The sequence below is a fragment of the Bufo gargarizans genome, chromosome 8, assembly GCF_014858855.1.
Source record: "Bufo gargarizans isolate SCDJY-AF-19 chromosome 8, ASM1485885v1, whole genome shotgun sequence".
NCBI classification, from domain to species: domain Eukaryota; kingdom Metazoa; phylum Chordata; class Amphibia; order Anura; family Bufonidae; genus Bufo; species Bufo gargarizans.
Genome location: NC_058087.1, coordinates 168,737,365 through 168,757,390, shown reverse-complemented (window position 1 = coordinate 168,757,390; position 20,026 = coordinate 168,737,365). Strand labels below are relative to the sequence as shown.

The 20,026-nt window shown below is 43.1% G+C and overlaps 1 protein-coding gene across 1 annotated transcript in view; it reads left to right on the top strand.

The window, feature by feature from the left end:
* LOC122945474 (interleukin-17A-like) overlaps window positions 1-15,141 on the top strand; it is a 41,373-nt gene extending 26,232 nt beyond the window's left edge. The window contains exons 2-3 of the mRNA XM_044304541.1: window positions 13,940-14,136; window positions 14,879-15,141. Coding sequence (XP_044160476.1) covers window positions 13,940-14,136; window positions 14,879-15,116 — 435 coding nt within the window. The 3' untranslated portion in view covers window positions 15,117-15,141. The remainder of the gene's footprint in view (window positions 1-13,939; window positions 14,137-14,878) is intronic.
* Window positions 15,142-20,026: the final 4,885 nt, after the last annotated feature.

Here is a 20,026-nt window from a genome sequence, read left to right as displayed (position 1 = left end):
AGTCCGCACAGGTTAAAATGTGGGCAACTCTGCTGTCGTTGCGCAGGCACTGCAGCATGTAGTCGCTCATGTGTGCCAGGCTGCCCAGGGGTAAGGACAAGCTGTCCTCTGTGGGAGGCGTATCGTCATCGTCCTGCCTTTCCCCCCAGCCACGCACCAGTGATGGACCCGAGCTGCGTTGGGTGCCACCCCGCTGTGACCATGCTTCATCCTCATCCTCCTCCACCTCCTCCTCATCCTCGTCCTCCTCGTCCTCCAGTAGTGGGCCCTGGCTGGCCACATTTGTACCTGGCCTCTGCTGTTGCAAAAAACCTCCCTCTGAGTCACTTCGAAGAGACTGGCCTGAAAGTGCTAAAAATGACCCCTCTTCCTCATCCTCCTCCTCCTCCTCCTGGGCCACCTCCTGTTCCATCATCGCCCTAAGTGTTTTCTCAAGGAGACATAGAAGTGGTATTGTAACGCTGATAACGGTGTCATCGCCACTGGCCATGTTGGTGGAGTACTCGAAACAGCGCAACAGGGCACACAGGTCTCGCATGGAGGCCCAGTCATTGGTGGTGAAGTGGTGCTGTTCTGTAGTGCGACTGACCCGTGCGTGCTGCAGCTGAAACTCCACTATGGCCTGCTGCTGCTCGCACAGTCTGTCCAGCATGTGCAAGGTGGAGTTCCACCTGGTGGGCACGTCGCATATGAGGCGGTGAGCGGGAAGGCCGAAGTTACGCTGTAGCGCAGACAGGCGAGCAGCGGCAGGATGTGAACGCCGGAAGCGCGAACAGACGGCCCGCACTTTATGCAGCAGCTCTGACATGTCGGGGTAGTTGTGAATGAACTTCTGCACCACCAAATTCAGCACATGCGCCAAGCAAGGGATGTGCGTCAAATTGGCTAGTCCCAGAGCTGCAACGAGATTTCGCCCATTATCACACACCACCAGGCCGGGCTTGAGGCTCACCGGCAGCAACCACTCGTCGGTCTGTTGTTCAATACCCCGCCACAACTCCTGTGCGGTGTGGGGCCTGTCCCCCAAACATATGAGTTTCAGAATGGCCTGCTGACGTTTACCCCGGGCTGTGCTGAAGTTGGTGGTGAAGGTGTGTGGCTGACTGGATGAGCAGGTGGAAGAAGTGGAGGAGGAAGCCGAGAAGGAGGAGGTGGCAACAGGAGGCAAAGAATGTTGCCCTGCGATCCTTGGCGGCGGAAGGACGTGCGCCAAACAGCTCTCCGCCTGGGGCCCAGCTGCCACTACATTTACCCAGTGTGCAGTTAGGGAGATATAGCGTCCCTGGCCGTGCTTACTGGTCCACGTATCTGTGGTTAGGTGGACCTTGCTACAGATGGCGTTGCGCAGTGCACACTTGATTTTATCGGATACTTGGTTGTGCAGGGAAGGCACGGCTCTCTTGGAGAAGTAGTGCCGGCTGGGAACAACATACTGTGGGACAGCAAGCGACATGAGCTGTTTGAAGCTGTCTGTGTCCACCAGCCTAAATGACAGCATTTCATAGGCCAGTAGTTTAGAAATGCTGGCATTCAGGGCCAGGGATCGAGGGTGGCTAGGTGGGAATTTACGCTTTCTATCAAATGTTTGTGAGATGGAGAGCTGAACGCTGGCGTGTGACATGGTTGAGACGCTTGGTGACGGAGGTGGTGGTGGTGGTGTTGGTGGTACATCCCCTGTTTGCTGGGCGGCAGGTGCCAACGTTCCTCCAGAGGCGGAGGAAGAGGCCGAGGCGGCAGCAGCAGAATAGGCCGAGGCGGCAGCAGCAGAAGAGGTAGCAGGGGGAGCCTGAGTGACTTCCTTGGTTTTAAGGTGTTTACTCCACTGCAGTTCATGCTTTGCATGCAGGTGCCTGGTCATGCAGGTTGTGCTCAGGTTCAGAACGTTAATGCCTCGCTTCAGGCTCTGATGGCACAGCGTGCAAACCACTCGGGTCTTGTCGTCAGCACATTGTTTGAAGAAGTGCCATGCCAGGGAACTCCTTGAAGCTGCCTTTGGGGTGCTCGGTCCCAGATGGCGGCGGTCAGTAGCAGGCGGAGTCTCTTGGCGGCGGGTGTTCTGCTTTTGCCCACTGCTCCCTCTTTTGCTACGCTGTTGGCTCGGTCTCACCACTGCCTCTTCCTCCGAACTGTGAAAGTCAGTGGCACGACCTTCATTCCATGTGGGGTCTAGGACCTCATCGTCCCCTGCATCGTCTTCCACCCAGTCTTGATCCCTGACCTCCTGTTCAGTCTGCACACTGCAGAAAGACGCAGCAGTTGGCACCTGTGTTTCGTCATCATCAGAGACATGCTGAGGTGGTATTCCCATGTCCTCATCATCAGGAAACATAAGTGGTTGTGCGTCAGTGCATTCTATGTCTTTCACCGCTGGGGAAGGGCTAGGTGGATGCCCTTGGGAAACCCTGCCAGCGGAGTCTTCAAACAGCATAAGAGACTGCTGCATAACTTGAGGCTGAGACAGTTTCCCTGGTATGCATGGGGGTGATGTGACAGACTGATGGGGTTGGTTTTCAGGCGCCATCTGTGCGCTTTCTGCAGAAGACTGGGTGGGAGATAATGTGAACGTGCTGGATCCACTGTCGGCCACCCAATTGACTAATGCCTGTACCTGCTCAGGCCTTACCATCCTTAGAACGGCATTGGGCCCCACCATATATCGCTGTAAATTCTGGCGGCTACTGGGACCTGAGGTAGTTGGTACACTAGGACGTGTGGATGTGGCAGAACGGCCACGTCCTCTCCCAGCACCAGAGGGTCCACTAACACCACCACGACCATGTCCACGTCCGCGTCCCTTACTAGATGTTTTTCTCATTGTTATGGTTCACCACAACAACATATATATTATTTGGCCCAATGTATTGTATTCAAATTCAGCGGGATATAAATTTGAGGCCTAGTATTTAGGCGCTGGGTGACCGGTATGGATTTAGTGACAGAATTAGACTTGGAAATGCACAGAAGCGTGTGTGTGAAGTTATTCTGAATGACCCAATGTGCACCTTGAATATTATATACCCTTTTTGGGATAGATTTCAAATAGCTCTGATATAGCAGGAACCACTAAATTATGAAATTGCTAAATTGGGAATTGTACTTCAACCCAGAACAAAAAATGTGCTTTGACGGGCACTAAATAACTTTCCCAGCTACAACAGTACAGCGGTAACGAGAGATTTAGAGGGATTTAAATTTGAGGCCTAGTATTTAGGCGCTGGGTGACAGGTATGGGTTTAGTGACAGAATTAGACTTGGAAATACACAGTAGCGGGTGTGTGTGAAGTTATTCTGAATGACCCAATGTGCACCTTCAATATTATATACCCTTTTTGGGATAGATTTCAAATAGCTCTGATATAGCAGGAACCACTAAATTATGAAATTGCTAAATTGGGAATTGTACTTCAACCCAGAACAAAAAATGTGCTTTGACGGACACTAAATATCTTGCCCAGCAACAACAGTACAGCGGTGGGTAACGAGAGATTTAGAGGGATTTAAATTTGAGGCCTAGTATTTAGGCGCTGGGTCACCGGTATGGATTTAGTGACAGAATTAGACTTGGAAATGCACAGAAGCGTGTGTGTGAAGTTATTCTGAATGACCCTATGTGCACCTTCAATATTATATACCCTTTTAGGGATAGATTTCAAATAGCTCTGATATAGCAGAAACCACTAAATTATGAAATTGCTAAATTGGGAATTGTACTTCAACCCAGAACAAAAAATGTGCTTTGACGGACACTAAATATCTTGCCCAGCAACAACAGTACAGCGGTGGGTAACGAGAGATTTAGAGGGATTTAAATTTGAGGCCTAGTATTTAGGCGCTGGGTGACAGGTATGGGTTTAGTGACAGAATTAGACTTGGAAATACACAGTAGCGGGTGTGTGTGAAGTTATTCTGAATGACCCAATGTGCACCTTCAATATTATATACCCTTTTTGGGATAGATTTCAAATAGCTCTGATATAGCAGGAACCACTAAATTATGAAATTGCTAAATTGGGAATTGTACTTCAACCCAGAACAAAAAATGTGCTTTGACGGACACTAAATATCTTGCCCAGCAACAACAGTACAGTGGTGGGTAACGAGAGATTTAGAGGGATTTAAATTTGAGGCCTAGTATTTAGGCGCTGGGTCACCGGTATGGATTTAGTGACAGAATTAGACTTGGAAATGCACAGAAGCGTGTGTGTGAAGTTATTCTGAATGACCCTATGTGCACCTTCAATATTATATACCCTTTTAGGGATAGATTTCAAATAGCTCTGATATAGCAGAAACCACTAAATTATGAAATTGCTAAATTGGGAATTGTACTTCAACCCAGAACAAAAAATGTGCTTTGACGGACACTAAATATCTTGCCCAGCAACAACAGTACAGCGGTGGGTAACGAGAGATTTAGAGGGATTTAAATTTGAGGCCTAGTATTTAGGCGCTGGGTCACCGGTATGGATTTAGTGACAGAATTAGACTTGGAAATGCACAGAAGCGTGTGTGTGAAGTTATTCTGAATGACCCTATGTGCACCTTCAATATTATATACCCTTTTAGGGATAGATTTCAAATAGCTCTGATATAGCAGAAACCACTAAATTATGAAATTGCTAAATTGGGAATTGTACTTCAACCCAGAACAAAAAATGTGCTTTGACGGACACTAAATATCTTGCCCAGCAACAACAGTACAGCGGTGGGTAACGAGAGATTTAGAGGGATTTAAATTTGAGGCCTAGTATTTAGGCGCTGGGTGACAGGTATGGGTTTAGTGACAGAATTAGACTTGGAAATACACAGTAGCGGGTGTGTGTGAAGTTATTCTGAATGACCCAATGTGCACCTTCAATATTATATACCCTTTTTGGGATAGATTTCAAATAGCTCTGATATAGCAGGAACCACTAAATTATGAAATTGCTAAATTGGGAATTGTATTTCAACCCAGAACAAGAAATGTGCTTGAACGGACACTAAATAACTCGCCCAGCTACAGCACTAGGGACAGATTTAGCTGGATATAAATTTGAGGCCTAGTATTTAGGCGCTGGGTGACCGGTATGGATTTAGTGACAGAATTAGACTGGGATATGGCCAAAAAATGAACAGACTATTGCTGGTTAAATGCACTTGGTGTGACAGCTTCACCCTGATGTAGGCTTTAGCCAAAAAACAACCACACCATTGAGGGTTAAATGCACTTGGTGACAGGCGCAGCTTGCCCCTGATTTTGTATATGGCCAAAAAATGAACAGACTATTGCTGGTTAAATGCACTTGGTGTGACAGCTTCACCCTGATGTAGGCTTTAGCCAAAAAACAACCACACCATTGAGGGTTAAATGCACTTGGTGACAGGCGCAGCTTGCCCCTGATTTTGTATATGGCCAAAAAATGAACAGACTATTGCTGGTTAAATGCACTTGGTGTGACAGCTTCACCCTGATGTAGGCTTTAGCCAAAAAACAACCACACCATTGAGGGTTAAATGCACTTGGTGACAGGCGCAGCTTGCCCCTGATTTTGTATATGGCCAAAAAATGAACAGACTATTGCTGGTTAAATGCACTTGGTGTGACAGCTTCACCCTGATGTAGGCTTTAGCCAAAAAACAACCACACCATTGAGGGTTAAATGCACTTGGTCGCAGCTTGTGCTGGCGCACCACAAGACACAAAATGGCCGCCGATCACCCCAGAAAAATGAGACTGACAAACGGTCTGTGCAGCCTAAAAACAGTGAGCAATTGAGGATCAGCAGCTCAATGATCCACAGCTGCAGATCGATCAGTTAATCAAGTCCTTTGGAGGAGTTAATCTGCCTAATCTCGCCCTACTGTCGCAGCCGCAACCTCTCCCTACGCTAATCAGAGCAGAGTGACGGGCGGCGCTATGTGACTCCAGCTTAAATAGAGGCTGGGTCACATGGTGCTCTGGCCAATCACAGCCATGCCAATAGTAGGCATGGCTGTGATGGCCTCTTGGGGCAAGTAGTATGACGCTTGTTGATTGGCTGCTTTGCAGCCTTTCAAAAAGCGCCAAGAAAGCGTCACAAAAGCGCGAAGAAAGCGACGAACACCGAACCCGAACCCGGACTTTTACGAAAATGTCCGGGTTCGGGTCCGTGTCACGGACACCCCAAAATTCGGTACGAACCCGAACTATACAGTTCGAGTTCGCTCATCCCTACCTGTGACATCACTGTGTTTATTATCCCTGTACAGTGACATCACTGTGTTTACTATGTCTGTACTGTGACATCACTGTGTTTACTATCTCTGTACTGTGACATCACTGTGTTTATTATGTGTGTACTGTGACATCAGTGAGATGTAATTTCCCAGGATGCTTTGCACTCCCACAATGCTTTGCACCGCCCACAATGCAGCAGTCTTTCTAACAGGAAAAGCAAAGTGTAATACAATTTAACACTGCTAGATGGTGATATAACACTTGAGAAATACCAAAACCCTGGCAGAATAAAACAGAATAATTTTCTAACCCTGCTGGGCAGAACAGATACGCCTATATTACTTCTTCACCGTTTTGAACTCATTACTGGCTTTGTCTTCTAAAACTGGATCTGGAAACCTGACCGTGTGACCATACCCTAAAAAAAAGGAGCTAGTTGGAGAAATTTGTCTCAGATTTCTTAAATTAACACTAAATTTGGCAAATTTTCACTTGCCTGACAGAATATGGTTCCACTCTATAGCAGACATAGACTTGTGCAAAAGCGACCGCACCCACTTGTCTGTTCATATTCCAGGTTTGTCAGGATAACAGAAGCTCTAATTTTACTGACAGTCACCAGGCTAGCTCTGGTGTAGGCAATGATACTTTTTACTTAGTGAACTGCTGCATCATTCTGGAGAAAAAGTCGTTTTTTCATCATATACAAATGAGTAGTTAAGTGCACCAAGGGCATGCCCAAGCCACTCTGTGCACCTGTGCTCCTCTTGCTTCTTCTGCCATCCCCGCTCTCTCATTCCTGATTGACAGGCCCAGGTGAGACGACTATGTAGGAACCTGGTCCTGGTAATCAAGAAGGAGGGGTGGCAGAGGAAAAAGGAGCAGCAAGGGTGCACAGAGCGGTTTGAGCACCACTTGGTGCATTGAACTGCTGATGTGCAGGCAGGTCTCCTTTTTCTCCAGAATTAAGCAGCGGACTCTCAGTGAACGGTATCATGAGATTCAGCTGAGCTAGGCCTACAAGGCATTGTGCCTGGCTGATCAGCGAATGTCCTGGTGATAGGTTCTCTTCAAATGTCAAAGGCCATCCGTGCAGTTTACACCCAAAACTGATGTCTAAATGATGTGTCTTCATAACTTTTCCAAAAATCATCTAACAATCACCAACTAATGCAAATGTCCTGCCAGCTTTATATCATTCCCTATGTGTTATCCTGTACCCCACAAAATGCACATCTGGGTGTTATGTTTTAATCTATAATTTCTAAAATTTACTACCAGGAGGGTGTAATTTGACTTAACATTCCAGCATTTTTTCATCTGTGAAACAAGCAAAGCGTAGCAGGAAATGCATCGTTATTGTAAGTTACTGAAAGTTGAGCATTCAGCAGGGATCACTTTTCTTCAAAGCTGTACATTTATTTGTAATATCTTCAGGGATTTGCCCTCTTGGAGTGATATGGATCTGTTCAAAATTCTGAGCACGATGTATAGAGGGAAGTTGCTACAAAACCATTTACTATGGCAAGCTGGGGAAACCTCCGCACTAGGGACCATCTTAGGAGACAAGTCAGTTTCTGGGATAACATCTTTTTCTAGAAAGGCCATGTACATAAGGCCCCTTTCATACGACTGTAGATTTGGTCCGCATCTGATCCACATTTTTTACGGATAGGTTCAATGGGTCCACAAAAAATGCAGACAGCCCACTGTGTGCTGTCCACATCCGTCTGTCCTTTCCGTAACCCTGCAAAAAAGATAGAACATGTCCTATTCTTGTCCATTTTGTAAACAAGAATAGACACTGTTACAATAGATCCACAACAAAGTGGATGCAACACGGACCTTACAAGGACGCCACCCGTACTTTTTGTGGATCTGTGTTTTGTGGACTGCAAAATACATACGGTCATGTGAATGCACCCTAGCCGGGAATGATTCTGAGTCAAGCCACCATTCATTCAACAAAATCAACCACTTAATCTGCTCTCTTTGCATCAGAATAAAGACATCATCTGTACATCTCTCATAGTATCTAAGGTTATTCAATTGGAAGTTATCAGTTACTATGTTGTGAGAAATGCCTCTTGATTAGGGTAACAAACATATCTAGGGATCAAATTTGTACCCATGGCGGTCCCTCTTATCTGATGATTAGTTCATTTTCAAAGTGTTAATAGTGAGAATAGATGTTAAAGAATCTGGTTAAAAAAAACTCTACTCTTAATTGATGGGAAATGTTAAAGCATAGAGATCTAAATCTAGAGTCAAGACCCGCAAATCTGGGTTCCAGTCTAAAGTTAGCAGTTCTCTGAGGAATTTAGAGGAATCTCTTATAAGCAAAGTTAATGTGGTCACAAAACGATCCACATCATTTGATAACAGGCACGTCAACAAATTTTGATGTTTAGTTGTTGGACCTTATTGCTTTCCTTCTTATTTTGCTTTTAACTTTTGCTTTCTCCCCACTCTTCTCCCTCCAATATGCCATTTCTTTTTACTTTAGGCATCTTTTGAGGGATAGTTTGAGCAGAAGACTTTGGGACATGGAGAAAAAAATAGTGGGAGAGAAAAGAATGTTCAGTACAAATTTACGATATGATAGGAAGGTTTAGGGGACCTGAAATGCCCTATGAATAGGTTAACCTATCTAGGGGTAAAATTTGTGTCCATGGCGGTCCCTCTTGAATGATAATTAGTTCATTTTCAAAGTGTTAATAGTGAGATTAGATGCTAAAAAATCTGGTTAAAAAAACTCTACTCTTAATTGATGGGAAATGTGAAAGCATAGAAATATTAATCTAGAGTCAAGAATCGCAAATCGGGGTTCCAGTCTAAAGTTAGCAGTTCTCTGAGGAATTTAGAGGAATCTCTTTTATGAGCAAAGGTAATGTGGTCACAAAACGATTCACATTATTTTCTAACAGGCACGTCAACAAATTTTGATGTTTAGTTGTTGGACCTTATTGCTTTCCTTCTTATTTTGCTTTCTCCCCACTCTTCTCCCTCCAATATACCATTTCTTTTTACTTTAGGCATCTTTGAGGGATAGTTTGAGCAGAAGACTTTGGGACATGGAAAAAAATCGTGGGAGAGAAAAGAATGTCCAGTAAAGATTCACGATATGATAGGAAGGTTTAGGAATCTGAAATGCCCTATGAATAGGTTAACCTATCTAGGGGTAAAATTTGTGTCCATGGCGGTCCCTTTCATCTAATGATTAGTTTATTTTCAAAGTGTTAGGAGCAAGAATAAAGAAGCTTCTAGTAGATAACAATCATGTTTGCTAAAGAGTAGATAGCGATACCTTGATTGTTATATAGGCTCTTGTGTCGGGGGATTTGTGTCTCTATTTCAAGAGTTCCTGAATTAACGATCTGTTTACACAGACAAATAATGGCCCGTAACAAGCGCTAATCATCAATAGAGCAAGTTGATCGGCGTTTGTTGAAAGTAGCTTTTACACTTGGATGAACATTCTTTATTCATAAGTTACGATCATTCATGCCACCATTATCTTCTATTATCGTCGTCATCACATCCCCTGTTTACATGACACAAAGTGCTGCTGACAAATGATCAGTTTTATTGGCGCATAACAGATACGATCAGCCAGCAAATGAGCAGACTAGGGCTTGTTTGAAGGCTTAGCACGCCTATTTCTTTTTCCATTTGTCTGGTACCCTTTAAGTTATTCTTACAAAGGCAACTCGGAAAATTCTGAGTAGTGTTGAATTTCAGGGAAAGTTCAATTCGCCACAAAGGCAAGTTTCCTCGTGCTTCGTCATAGTGAATCGAGTTTCGCTGAATGGCGGTAAAAAAAATCATACCTCATCCATTTGCTTGCGACGGGCCAGACGCCACCATCTTAAATGAAGATCTCGCTCATCTCTATTTCTGAGCTATGTTAGGTAGTATAGTATGTTCTAAAGTGATATCAGAAAGGTCACATTTACTTCATGTAATGCAAACAGTGGGATCTCAATGGAGTTAACAATTCGATTTTTCTCTTTTTAGGTGCATGTGCTCTGATGAGGGTATTTTTGTCCCAGGTCAGGCTGTGTCTTTGTAGTTCTGGTTCAGGTTCTTGTTATTATCATTAAACTTGGAATTGTGGTTTGAGTACAGAAATCTAAGTCCACCTTGTTTTGGCAATATTGTGTCAGGTCGGTGGTGCGTGATTGTGTTTCGTTCTCAGTTGGGTGTATTCTCGATGGCCCTGGGTAGTCCAAATTCTGGATAGTCCTGGTGTCCCTAAAGGGGTTATGCTATGATTAATGTAAAAAAGGGTCATAGACATATAGGATGAGAATATAGTTCAAACTTAAAGGGGTCCTCTCACTTCAGTAAGTGGCATTTATCAATCATGTAGAGAAAGTTAATACAAGCCACTTACTAATGTATTGTGATTGTCCATATTGCTTCCTTTGCTGGTTGGATAAATGTTTCTATCACATTATATACACTGCTCATTTCCATGGTTACAGACCACCCTGCAATCCATCAGTGGTGGTCGTGCTTGCACAATTTAGGCAAAAGCACTAGCCTATGTGCGCTCCGATGGTCCCGGCCACCAGAGAGGCTGGTGCTTGTTCCTATAGTGTGCAAGCACGACCACCACTGATGGATTGCAGGGTGGTCTGTAACCATGGAAACGAGCAGTGTATAATGGTGATGGATAAACGAATCCAGCCAGCGAAGGAAGCAATATGGATAATAACAATATATTAGTAAATGGCTTGTATTAACTTTCTCTACATGATAAATGCCACTTACTGAAGTGAGACAACCCCTTTAACCCTTTCAGTTTTTTTAGTTTTTTTTGCGTTTTCGTTTCGCACTCTCAGCCTTACCAGAGCTATCACTATTTTATATTTCTGCGGGACAAGTTGTACTTTCCAACACCACCGTTTTATATTGCATATAATGTAGTGGGAATTGGGGAAAAACATCCAAATGGGGTGAAATTGAAAAAAAAAAAAAGCAATTCCACCACAGTTTTACAGGTTTTTTATTTACGACGTTCTATGTACGATAAAACTAACTGGTCACTTTTATTCTACAGGTCAGTACAAATGAGGCGATACCTTTTATATGTATAGTTTTCTTTGCGTTTTGATAGTGATAAAAAAATTTAAATCAGTTTTATTTTTTTGTTGCCATATTTTGACCCCTATAACTTTTATGTAATTATGTGTACGGAGCTGTATGGGGGCTAATTTTTCATTGATACCATTCTGGGGTGTGTATGACTTTTTGATCACTTTTTATTTAATTTTTTTGGGGTAGAAAATGAAGCGATCAAAAACGGTGAATCGGCCATTTGCACGCTTTTTTCCGTTTTGCTGTTTGCCGTATAGGGAATATATTTTTGGATTTTTATACTATGGACGTTTTCGCACATCGCGACGGTGTGTATTTTTTTTTTTTTTTTAGTTCATTTATTCTTATTTTGGCAAAAGAGGGGTGATTTGAATTTTTATGTTTTTTTAAAATTTTTATTGCTAAAAACATTTTATTTATTTTTTTTTACACTTTTTTATAGTTCCCATAGGGAGCTATAACATGCAATCATTATATTGCTATTATCATAGACTCCAATGTACTTGCATTGGAGTCTATGATGATTTTAGGAGATAATATGCAGCAGCCTCCTGTAATTCATAAAGACAGAGGCTTCTGCACACACGCTCCGGCTCCTCTGATTACCTCACGGGGGAGCTAGAGCATAACTGGAAGCGCGCGCTTTCGATTTTCAGTGCGCTCAGATGCCATGGTCAGGATTGACCACGGCATCTGAGGGGTTAAATGTCCGCGATCGGCATTACTGCCGGTTGCGGACATGAGCCGCGGGTGTCTGCTATAAGAAGCAGGGGGCCACCTGCGGCTATGGTGCTATGGTGCCTGCAGCGCTCAGGAGCTGGCGCGATCTTTAAAGACCCGGCCAGCGCTGTACATGTATTATCCCCAGGACTGTGACGAGGGGACATCCTCTGCGTCTGGAGGAAAGAAGGTTTGTACACAAACATAGACGAGGATTCTTTACGGTAAGAGCAGTGAGACTATGGAACTCTCTGCCTGAGGAGGTGGTGATGGTGAGTACAATAAAGGAACTCAAGAGGGGCCTGGATGTATTTCTGGAGCGTAATAATATTACAGGCTATAGCTACTAGAGAGGGGTCGTTGATCCAGGGAGTTACTCAGATCTTTTCATCCCGCAAACCTGTAAATGCAATGATATCGATTTATACCCATCCCAAATAGATGAGAATATCTGAGTATTATAACTTATATCACCTGTGGTCTCAAATTGGGATGACGCTGAGATTTTCATAGAAGGTTCTGCAAAAAGTATGATGTGTGTGTGACCTGGTGCTTCAGGATTTTAGCAGCCGGTTTACTGGTAACCTAAATATTTATTGCAATCCGGAATTTTGGTCTTTTTTCTATATGTTGATAAAATGCAGAGAATGAAAAGTCAAATGCTAGTATCAGAAATGGGAGAACATAGAAGCACCTGATGTAAAGCGAGATAAAAATCAGAAGACTCATTGGAGAAAACCACGACCCACTTCCACTGTGACGTATTGTCTATTAATATGCAAATCTGTTACTGAATTCTTCACCCCGGACTCCCTGACGGGGCAACTATCAGCAGATTCCAGCTCAGGAAGCCTATCGCTCTCTATGATTTATCAGCTAAGATTTTCCTACTTGACAAGAACCTGAAACCACAGGCTGAACCAGATATGGAAGGCGTGCTCTCTATATAATGCCGGGTCTAGACCTCAGCACATCACAGCAATCACCTGCTCAAGACTAGAAAGCAGCCAGAGATCAAACAGCAGCAGAACCATGGACATCCTGACAGGAACCTGCAAGGTGAGAAGCGGACCCACCGCCACAGACAGCACCGACAATGACCTCTTCCTTTACTTTATTAGGATTTATTGTTTATTTTATGTTATATACTTTATTTAATATATATTATTTATTTTAACTTTTCATTATGATTGTGTTACGTATTAAGATTTTTTTTCCTATATTTGTTTTTTTTATTTTACTTATTATGGATTATTTCCATTATGTACTGCTTAGATTTCAGATTTTTTAGTACTTACCGTATATAATTTCATCCATCATTTTTTATAATATTATTCAACATAATTTAGAATACATTTAGACAGTATTTGATTTTTTTTCTTTTTAGCTTGTCAACAGAGAATCTGTTGTCTGTATCTATCTATCTATCTATCTATCTATTATCTATCTATCTATCTATCTATCTATTATCTATCTATCTATCTATCTATCTATCTATCTATCTATCTATCTCATATCTATCTATCTATCTATATCTATCTATCTATCTATCTATCTATCTATCTATCTATTATCTATCTATCTATCTATCTCATATCTATCTATCTATCTATCTATCTATCTATCTATTATCTATCCATCTATCTAATATCTATCTATCTATCTATCTATCTATCTATCTATCTATCTATCTATTATCTATCTACTATATATCTATCCATCTAATATCTATCTAATATTTATTTATTTATCTCTTATCTTTCTGTCTGTATCTATGTATGTAAATTATTATTCTTTAGGCTAATCTTTGTTATTTTCTGCATGTCTTGTGGTTGAGCTTTTTATGTTCCGCACACTGGCAGTAAATGAGATAAATATATTGTCTATATTGTCATCTAATCGTCTTCTCACATTCAGTTCACAGCGGTGCTGCTGCTCCTTGGAGTCACCACTTTGATGTCTGTCCAATGCCTGGATCTTCATCGTCATAAAGGATGTCCACCTGCCACTAAATTCCCACCTACGGTGAAAGTCAGCCTAAATATGAGTGGACAGGACTCGCCTCTCCTGAGTGGTGATGTGAGGAAGCGCTCCACCTCTCCATGGGAGTACAGGTAATGTACGTTTGCTATATAATCAAATATTGATTATTCATGAATGAAATCAGCAACCATGGATTAACATTGCACTAAGCAGGGGCAGTGACTAGGATTCATACCGCCCCAGAGCAACTCCTGGAAGCCCCGCCCCTGCCTTGTTGATAGTAAGCTAAACTGAAGTAATGCAATTAGTTGCAAAATTGCATATAAAGGATAGAGTAATAGAAGAAAGTTGCACAGGTCCCATCCTGCTCCAGGATTCATGGCAATGTGGATAAAGTGAAGAAAATGACCATCATGCTTTGCACTGTACACCATGTTCTCATTTCCTATGTGATACTTTGTGGGGGAAGAGAGGTGACAACCGTCCTGAGCAAATGTTGGGTTTACTGCAATGGTTGACACTTTCAAACTCTTCCAAGGTTGTAGTCCCTGTAAAAAAGTAGGCGGCGCTCACTACATAGGCGGAGCTATCAGGGTAGTGCCACACTGTGGGCATAGATATAATAATAGAAGGTGTGGGTCAGCAAAACGGGGTCTCTGGTGCCTCCTACCCCTTACAGCATGAGAGAGGGACAGGCCAAGACAGTGCCCTGGCATGTGTTGGCCCCATTCAGTGTGTTCTAGCCCTATCTCCCCAGGGGGCCCAATGAGCCGCATGGTACATTAAACTCTGACGTTAAGATTTGGTCTATAGGAGCTTTAGTCAAAGTTGAATCAATATCTCCAAGTATTTTTTTTTTCTTTTTGTCCACAGCTATGACAAAAACATCCACCGACACCCTGTGGTTATTGCCGAGGCCAAGTGTGAACTTTCCGGATGCATAGACGCCGAGGGCAAAGTGGACAACGACTTAAATTCCGTCCCCATCAAACAAGAGATCCTGGTCCTTCACCGTGAGATGAAGGGGTGCGTCCCCGTCTTCACGCTGGAGAGAAAGATTGTGACCGTGGGCTGCACCTGCGTACGAGCCGTCACCCAAGAGCAGCAATAGAGAGGAGAGGATCCAGCTCCGGCATAAAGAGAAGTCCCCATACCAGGATGTTTATCTATTGTGTTTAGTGGATGGAGCAAAATTTAGAAAAATGAAGAAGTTAAACAAAAGTAGCACTGGTAAAGTGCGGGATATTAGGTAGCAATGTACATTGCAAATTCTCAGTCAATATTTTTTACATTTTTTGTATTTATATATTTATACTTTTATATGTAACAGGAGTTCGATGCAATGTATTTATTCTTAAATGCAATGAAAAAATAAATGTAAGACGTAAAGAACAATTGGTGGCTATTGGTTTCTCAATGTTTACATCGGGGGGATAGTAAACACAAAGCCTACCCACTAAAAGCATAGCCCTACAGATGTAGCAGTGTTAACAATCACAGTCATGACACGTTAACTAGATGTGAGAACTCACCAAATGTGACGGTAATCTCTGCTACGTCTGTACATGATTCACTTTGTTTACCAGGTCAAGGGTTAGGCAACAGAGGCAGCTGCTTAAGACTCCACCTAAGGCATACCAAAGAAAATACTGTAACAGCCCCCCCCCTTCCATCACCAACTACCGTGTGACATTTATTTCTTTGGGCCATCTTAAAGGGGAGAAGTATTTAATTGATTGGGGTCCCATTTCTCCCAATGAATGGAATGCCAGGAGTAACATGGACTCTGCTGCTCCCTTCCTTCTCTATAGGACTCAGTGCTCAGCTTTTTCTGGAAAGTGACTGCAGCGGCATACTCGACCAGTCTGGAAATCGGGCACTTTCTGATGACATTGGTTGAACCCCCACCAATCAGATACTTAGCACCTATCCTGTGGTCAGGGGATAAGTTTGTATTGTGGGAAAACTCCTAGGTGTTGGCCCATCTCACATGTTGGTGCCATATCGCATCGATAGGTGCAGGTGCCACCTCTTATACCCGCACTTATCTGTAGAAGGAGGCCTCCAAAGCAAAGGAGAGTGTACCACACATGCACTGCATGCTCCCTATTCACTTCTATAGGAGTTCCACAAGCGTGAAAACCTCAAGGCTCAGATTTTTCTGGAAGTCCCATAGAAAGTGAACGGAGCTGACAAACTCAACCTGTTGTTTCATTCAATCTGGAAATGGGACCCCCATTCTCTTGATCAGTGGGTGAACCCCACCAATCAGATACTTATCGCCACTAGGTGGGACCCACACCTATATGACATTGCTGGAATATCCTAGCGATATGCCACCAATGTGTGAGATGGGCCAACCCCACTTTGGGCCTCTGTTGCTACACTCCTGGGCACAACTTACTCTGCTTCCAATGGGGATAGGGACATCACCATACCCACCAAATTAATTGAAGGAAAATCATACCACTCATAACCTACATCTTTCTGATAATGATAATGGGATCCTGTCACTGGGCACTAATTTGGGTACAGTTTCACTAAATACTCATATGGGCCATCTATAATATTCATTATGGACACTATGCAACAAAATTCCCCTTTTAACAAACTCTGTGTCCAGACAATGAATGAAGCAGCTCTCTCTGTCTTCTTAAAGCGGGAACTCCCAGCACAATTTGAAGCACCCACCAAGGGCTAGGTTACAAGAACCCAATGAGTTGCTGATGACCAATAACCCTGTGATTGGCAACGGGTGCAGTTACAGATCACAGAAAGTTTTCATTCTTCTAGATTTCAAGTTTATCTCTTCCTATCTTGGTATTTAATGTTTTTGCTGTTTATATTGCTCAGTTTACAAGCGTTTTAATCAGATATTTGGTTAAGTATCCTTTACAATGAGGTTGGGCATGTACAGATCTGATGGACTTGTGCCCACTTTTAGAGAAAAAGATAAAACCTTCGGAAGTTAGTGTGTGAACTGTGGAGTATTAAAGAAAATGAATAACGGGGTGGGTGGGGGGGGGGGGGAGTATTATCCTTGCAGTACATATGGACGTTAGCATGCAGATATTGGAGGCTCACATGGGAGCATAATAGCATTTGTACCAGAGCCATGGACATACACATTCCTCAATATATAGCTAATCTAAATGGTCTCAGTTAGCAGGTTCTGTATGTAGGCACCATCTAGTATATACAAAAAGGGATTTTAAAGCTCTTAAAGGGGATTTGACCTAAAATGTATACACTGAAACCCCTTTGTTGTGCAGGATTTTACTAGTGATGACCTATTCTCAGATTGAGGCCATCACGATCTGCTCAGTGGGGATCCTACATGCCGCATTCCCGCTGACAAGCCATTCTGCAGTAGATACACCGCTCTGTCCATTGTGTAGCAGTTACCAGCTCCAACCTCTACATGATGGATGGAGCTGCGTAGTTCCAGCATCAAATTACGGGGCTGAAGCTACTCTGAAACAACTGCTCAATGGGGGTGCAGGATGTTAGACCCCCTCCAATCAGATAGAGATAACTCATCCTGAAGATAGGCCACCAGCTGTAACATCGCTGAGGTGGTCGCACATGCTCAGTTCCATCCTTCATCTGCCAGTAGCCGGTTCTGGAGATGGACTTACAGTTCATTTCGCTGCGAACTTTGCTCATTCGCGGTTTCCTGAAAGGGCGAACATATGGCGAGGTCCACCGGCGCCATATTCTTTTACATTGTGAAGAACTTTGACCCATGACACATCCATCAGGTGGTACAGGACAGCCAATTGAGACGTTTCAGCACATGGACATACCCCCTACCGTATAAATAAACCTGATCTGGCCGCCATTTTACATTCAGTCTTTTGCCAGTGTAGGAGAGGTTGCTGTGTGGAGCAGGGACAGGCTGTTAGGGACACTGAACACTAGCTAATAGGGCCACAAAAGTCCTTTTAAGGACTAGTATAGTGTGCTATCGATAGGTGTGATACACAGAGGGGTGTGATATACTTATACTTTCTAACATAGAAAGTATATTATAGTGCATTTGTATTGTGCGGCAGTTGTGTGCGGTTCTGCTGCGATACCGCAGGTATATAGAGGGGCAAACGCTATTGGAACAAATAATTTCTACTGGTGTGATTTACCAGTTGCCCCCCCCCCCCAAAAAAAATGATTGAAGCAGGGTGCTATATACCAATATACTTTCTATATAGTGCAGTTGGGTAGGGCAGCATTGGTTTGCGGATATACAGTACCAGTTGCCCCCCAAAAAAAGTGAAAAAAAAAAAGTGGGCTACAGTAAAATTGTTATTCAGTGACCACATAATGTACCTCCAGCCACATAATCACAATTTATTTTATGTCAGGTGAATGCCTAATTTTTAAGCCTGTACTACTGTGGCCTAAAACAGGGCACATTTCAGAGAATTTCCCTTTAAGACGCATAAAAATGGCCCCTGATTAAAATACTGAATACTGAATTTTTGCCATTGATCCCCCTCTGGTATGTCACTGTCCATGTTTTTGGACTATTTGTGCACTTCTACTAAGTATTTGGCGGCTGCAAATATGAGCTGAAGGTTTTTCAGGTTTGCCTGCCATTAAAGTGAATGGGGTTTTATGGGAGTTCAGTATTGATCATGATGCCAGTGACACCATATTCGTAGAACCTCTGGAAATCTCATTTTAATTGACAGCTATTGAATGGCTATCCATGCAGTATGTAGTCAGCTTGGGTCCACCAGTTTGGCCTCATCGAGGACTATCCTGTGCAGGGATCTCCCAATTTGACGTAAATATTCCTTAAAACATATATGGACAGAGGTTTGTCTTCAAGAAACAACCCATTTAATAAAGTCCCACTTTCAGTCTCCTCATTTATGGGTTGGAATGAAGAGCAACTCCGGAGGACCCGACATGTCCATTCATTACATGGTCAGCCCACTGATTTCAATGAGGGCTATGTAATTCTTCATTTCCACTGTGGGGGTGCTGTAGGGGAATTAAACAGTTGCAGATTAAAGCCATAGCTGTGGATCCCAGCGGCAGGACACTCGGTGATTAGCTTATGATTGTGGGGATTGTCTGGTGGAGAACCCCTATCACCCCTTGTCTATTACACAGATTGATGACATGCGGTCCTCCACGTTCATATGGTTCATGTCTCAGAAACCTGGGCTAAGCTTACAGTTACTCAACCTAGATTTTATACTTAGTAAAACCAAACTCTGACCCCATTTTGCCGTACACAATACAGCCTGACAGTTATAGCCACATCTACAGCCTGAAGTCAAGCAAAACTTTACAGGTGGGAAGCCAGCAGCTCCGCTGTACAGAAATGTCACCCAATCCCAACATATGACTGCAGTCCCCTTTATGCTACAGGGAGTTCAACGTGAATCTTTCAAGATTTTACAAGAGGCTAGTAAATATATTTTTGCCACCTGCTTTACCATACAGTAGAAATTGACATAGGCTTAGGATAGAATATCAATGTTTTATAAGTGATGGAGCCTCCACTGGAACCTCTGATGATGAACGCCATGCTGCATAAATAGCATCGGCACTTGGTGGTAGACATGTGTTCTGTCTTCATACACGTCCACACAGTGTGCAGTCTGACATTCAGCATAAACCATCCCTGTCTTCCAAATAAGAGGACTGTTCTTTGTAGTCTAACTTGTTTATTGGTCAACAGGTCGTAAATATGTGATTAATTGTTTATATACGATTGATTGATTGGTAAAACAGGATTGTTTGGTAAAACTACAAGAATACAAATAATATGTATAAGTATTAAGCATGTATAGCATTTACTATAACATTTGCATTGACAGTGAAAGCACATGGTAAAATGGCTGCCTATACATAGGATTACATGTCTAGCTAACAGTAGTGACAACTCCCTGAGTAAGAATTACAACTAACTGAACAGCTCTGCATAACATGATGTCCCTGAAACAAAGGAGTTTGAGAAGGAGACATGCATAGGACAGCTCTGTACTGTGTCCTGGAGACTGGTGACTT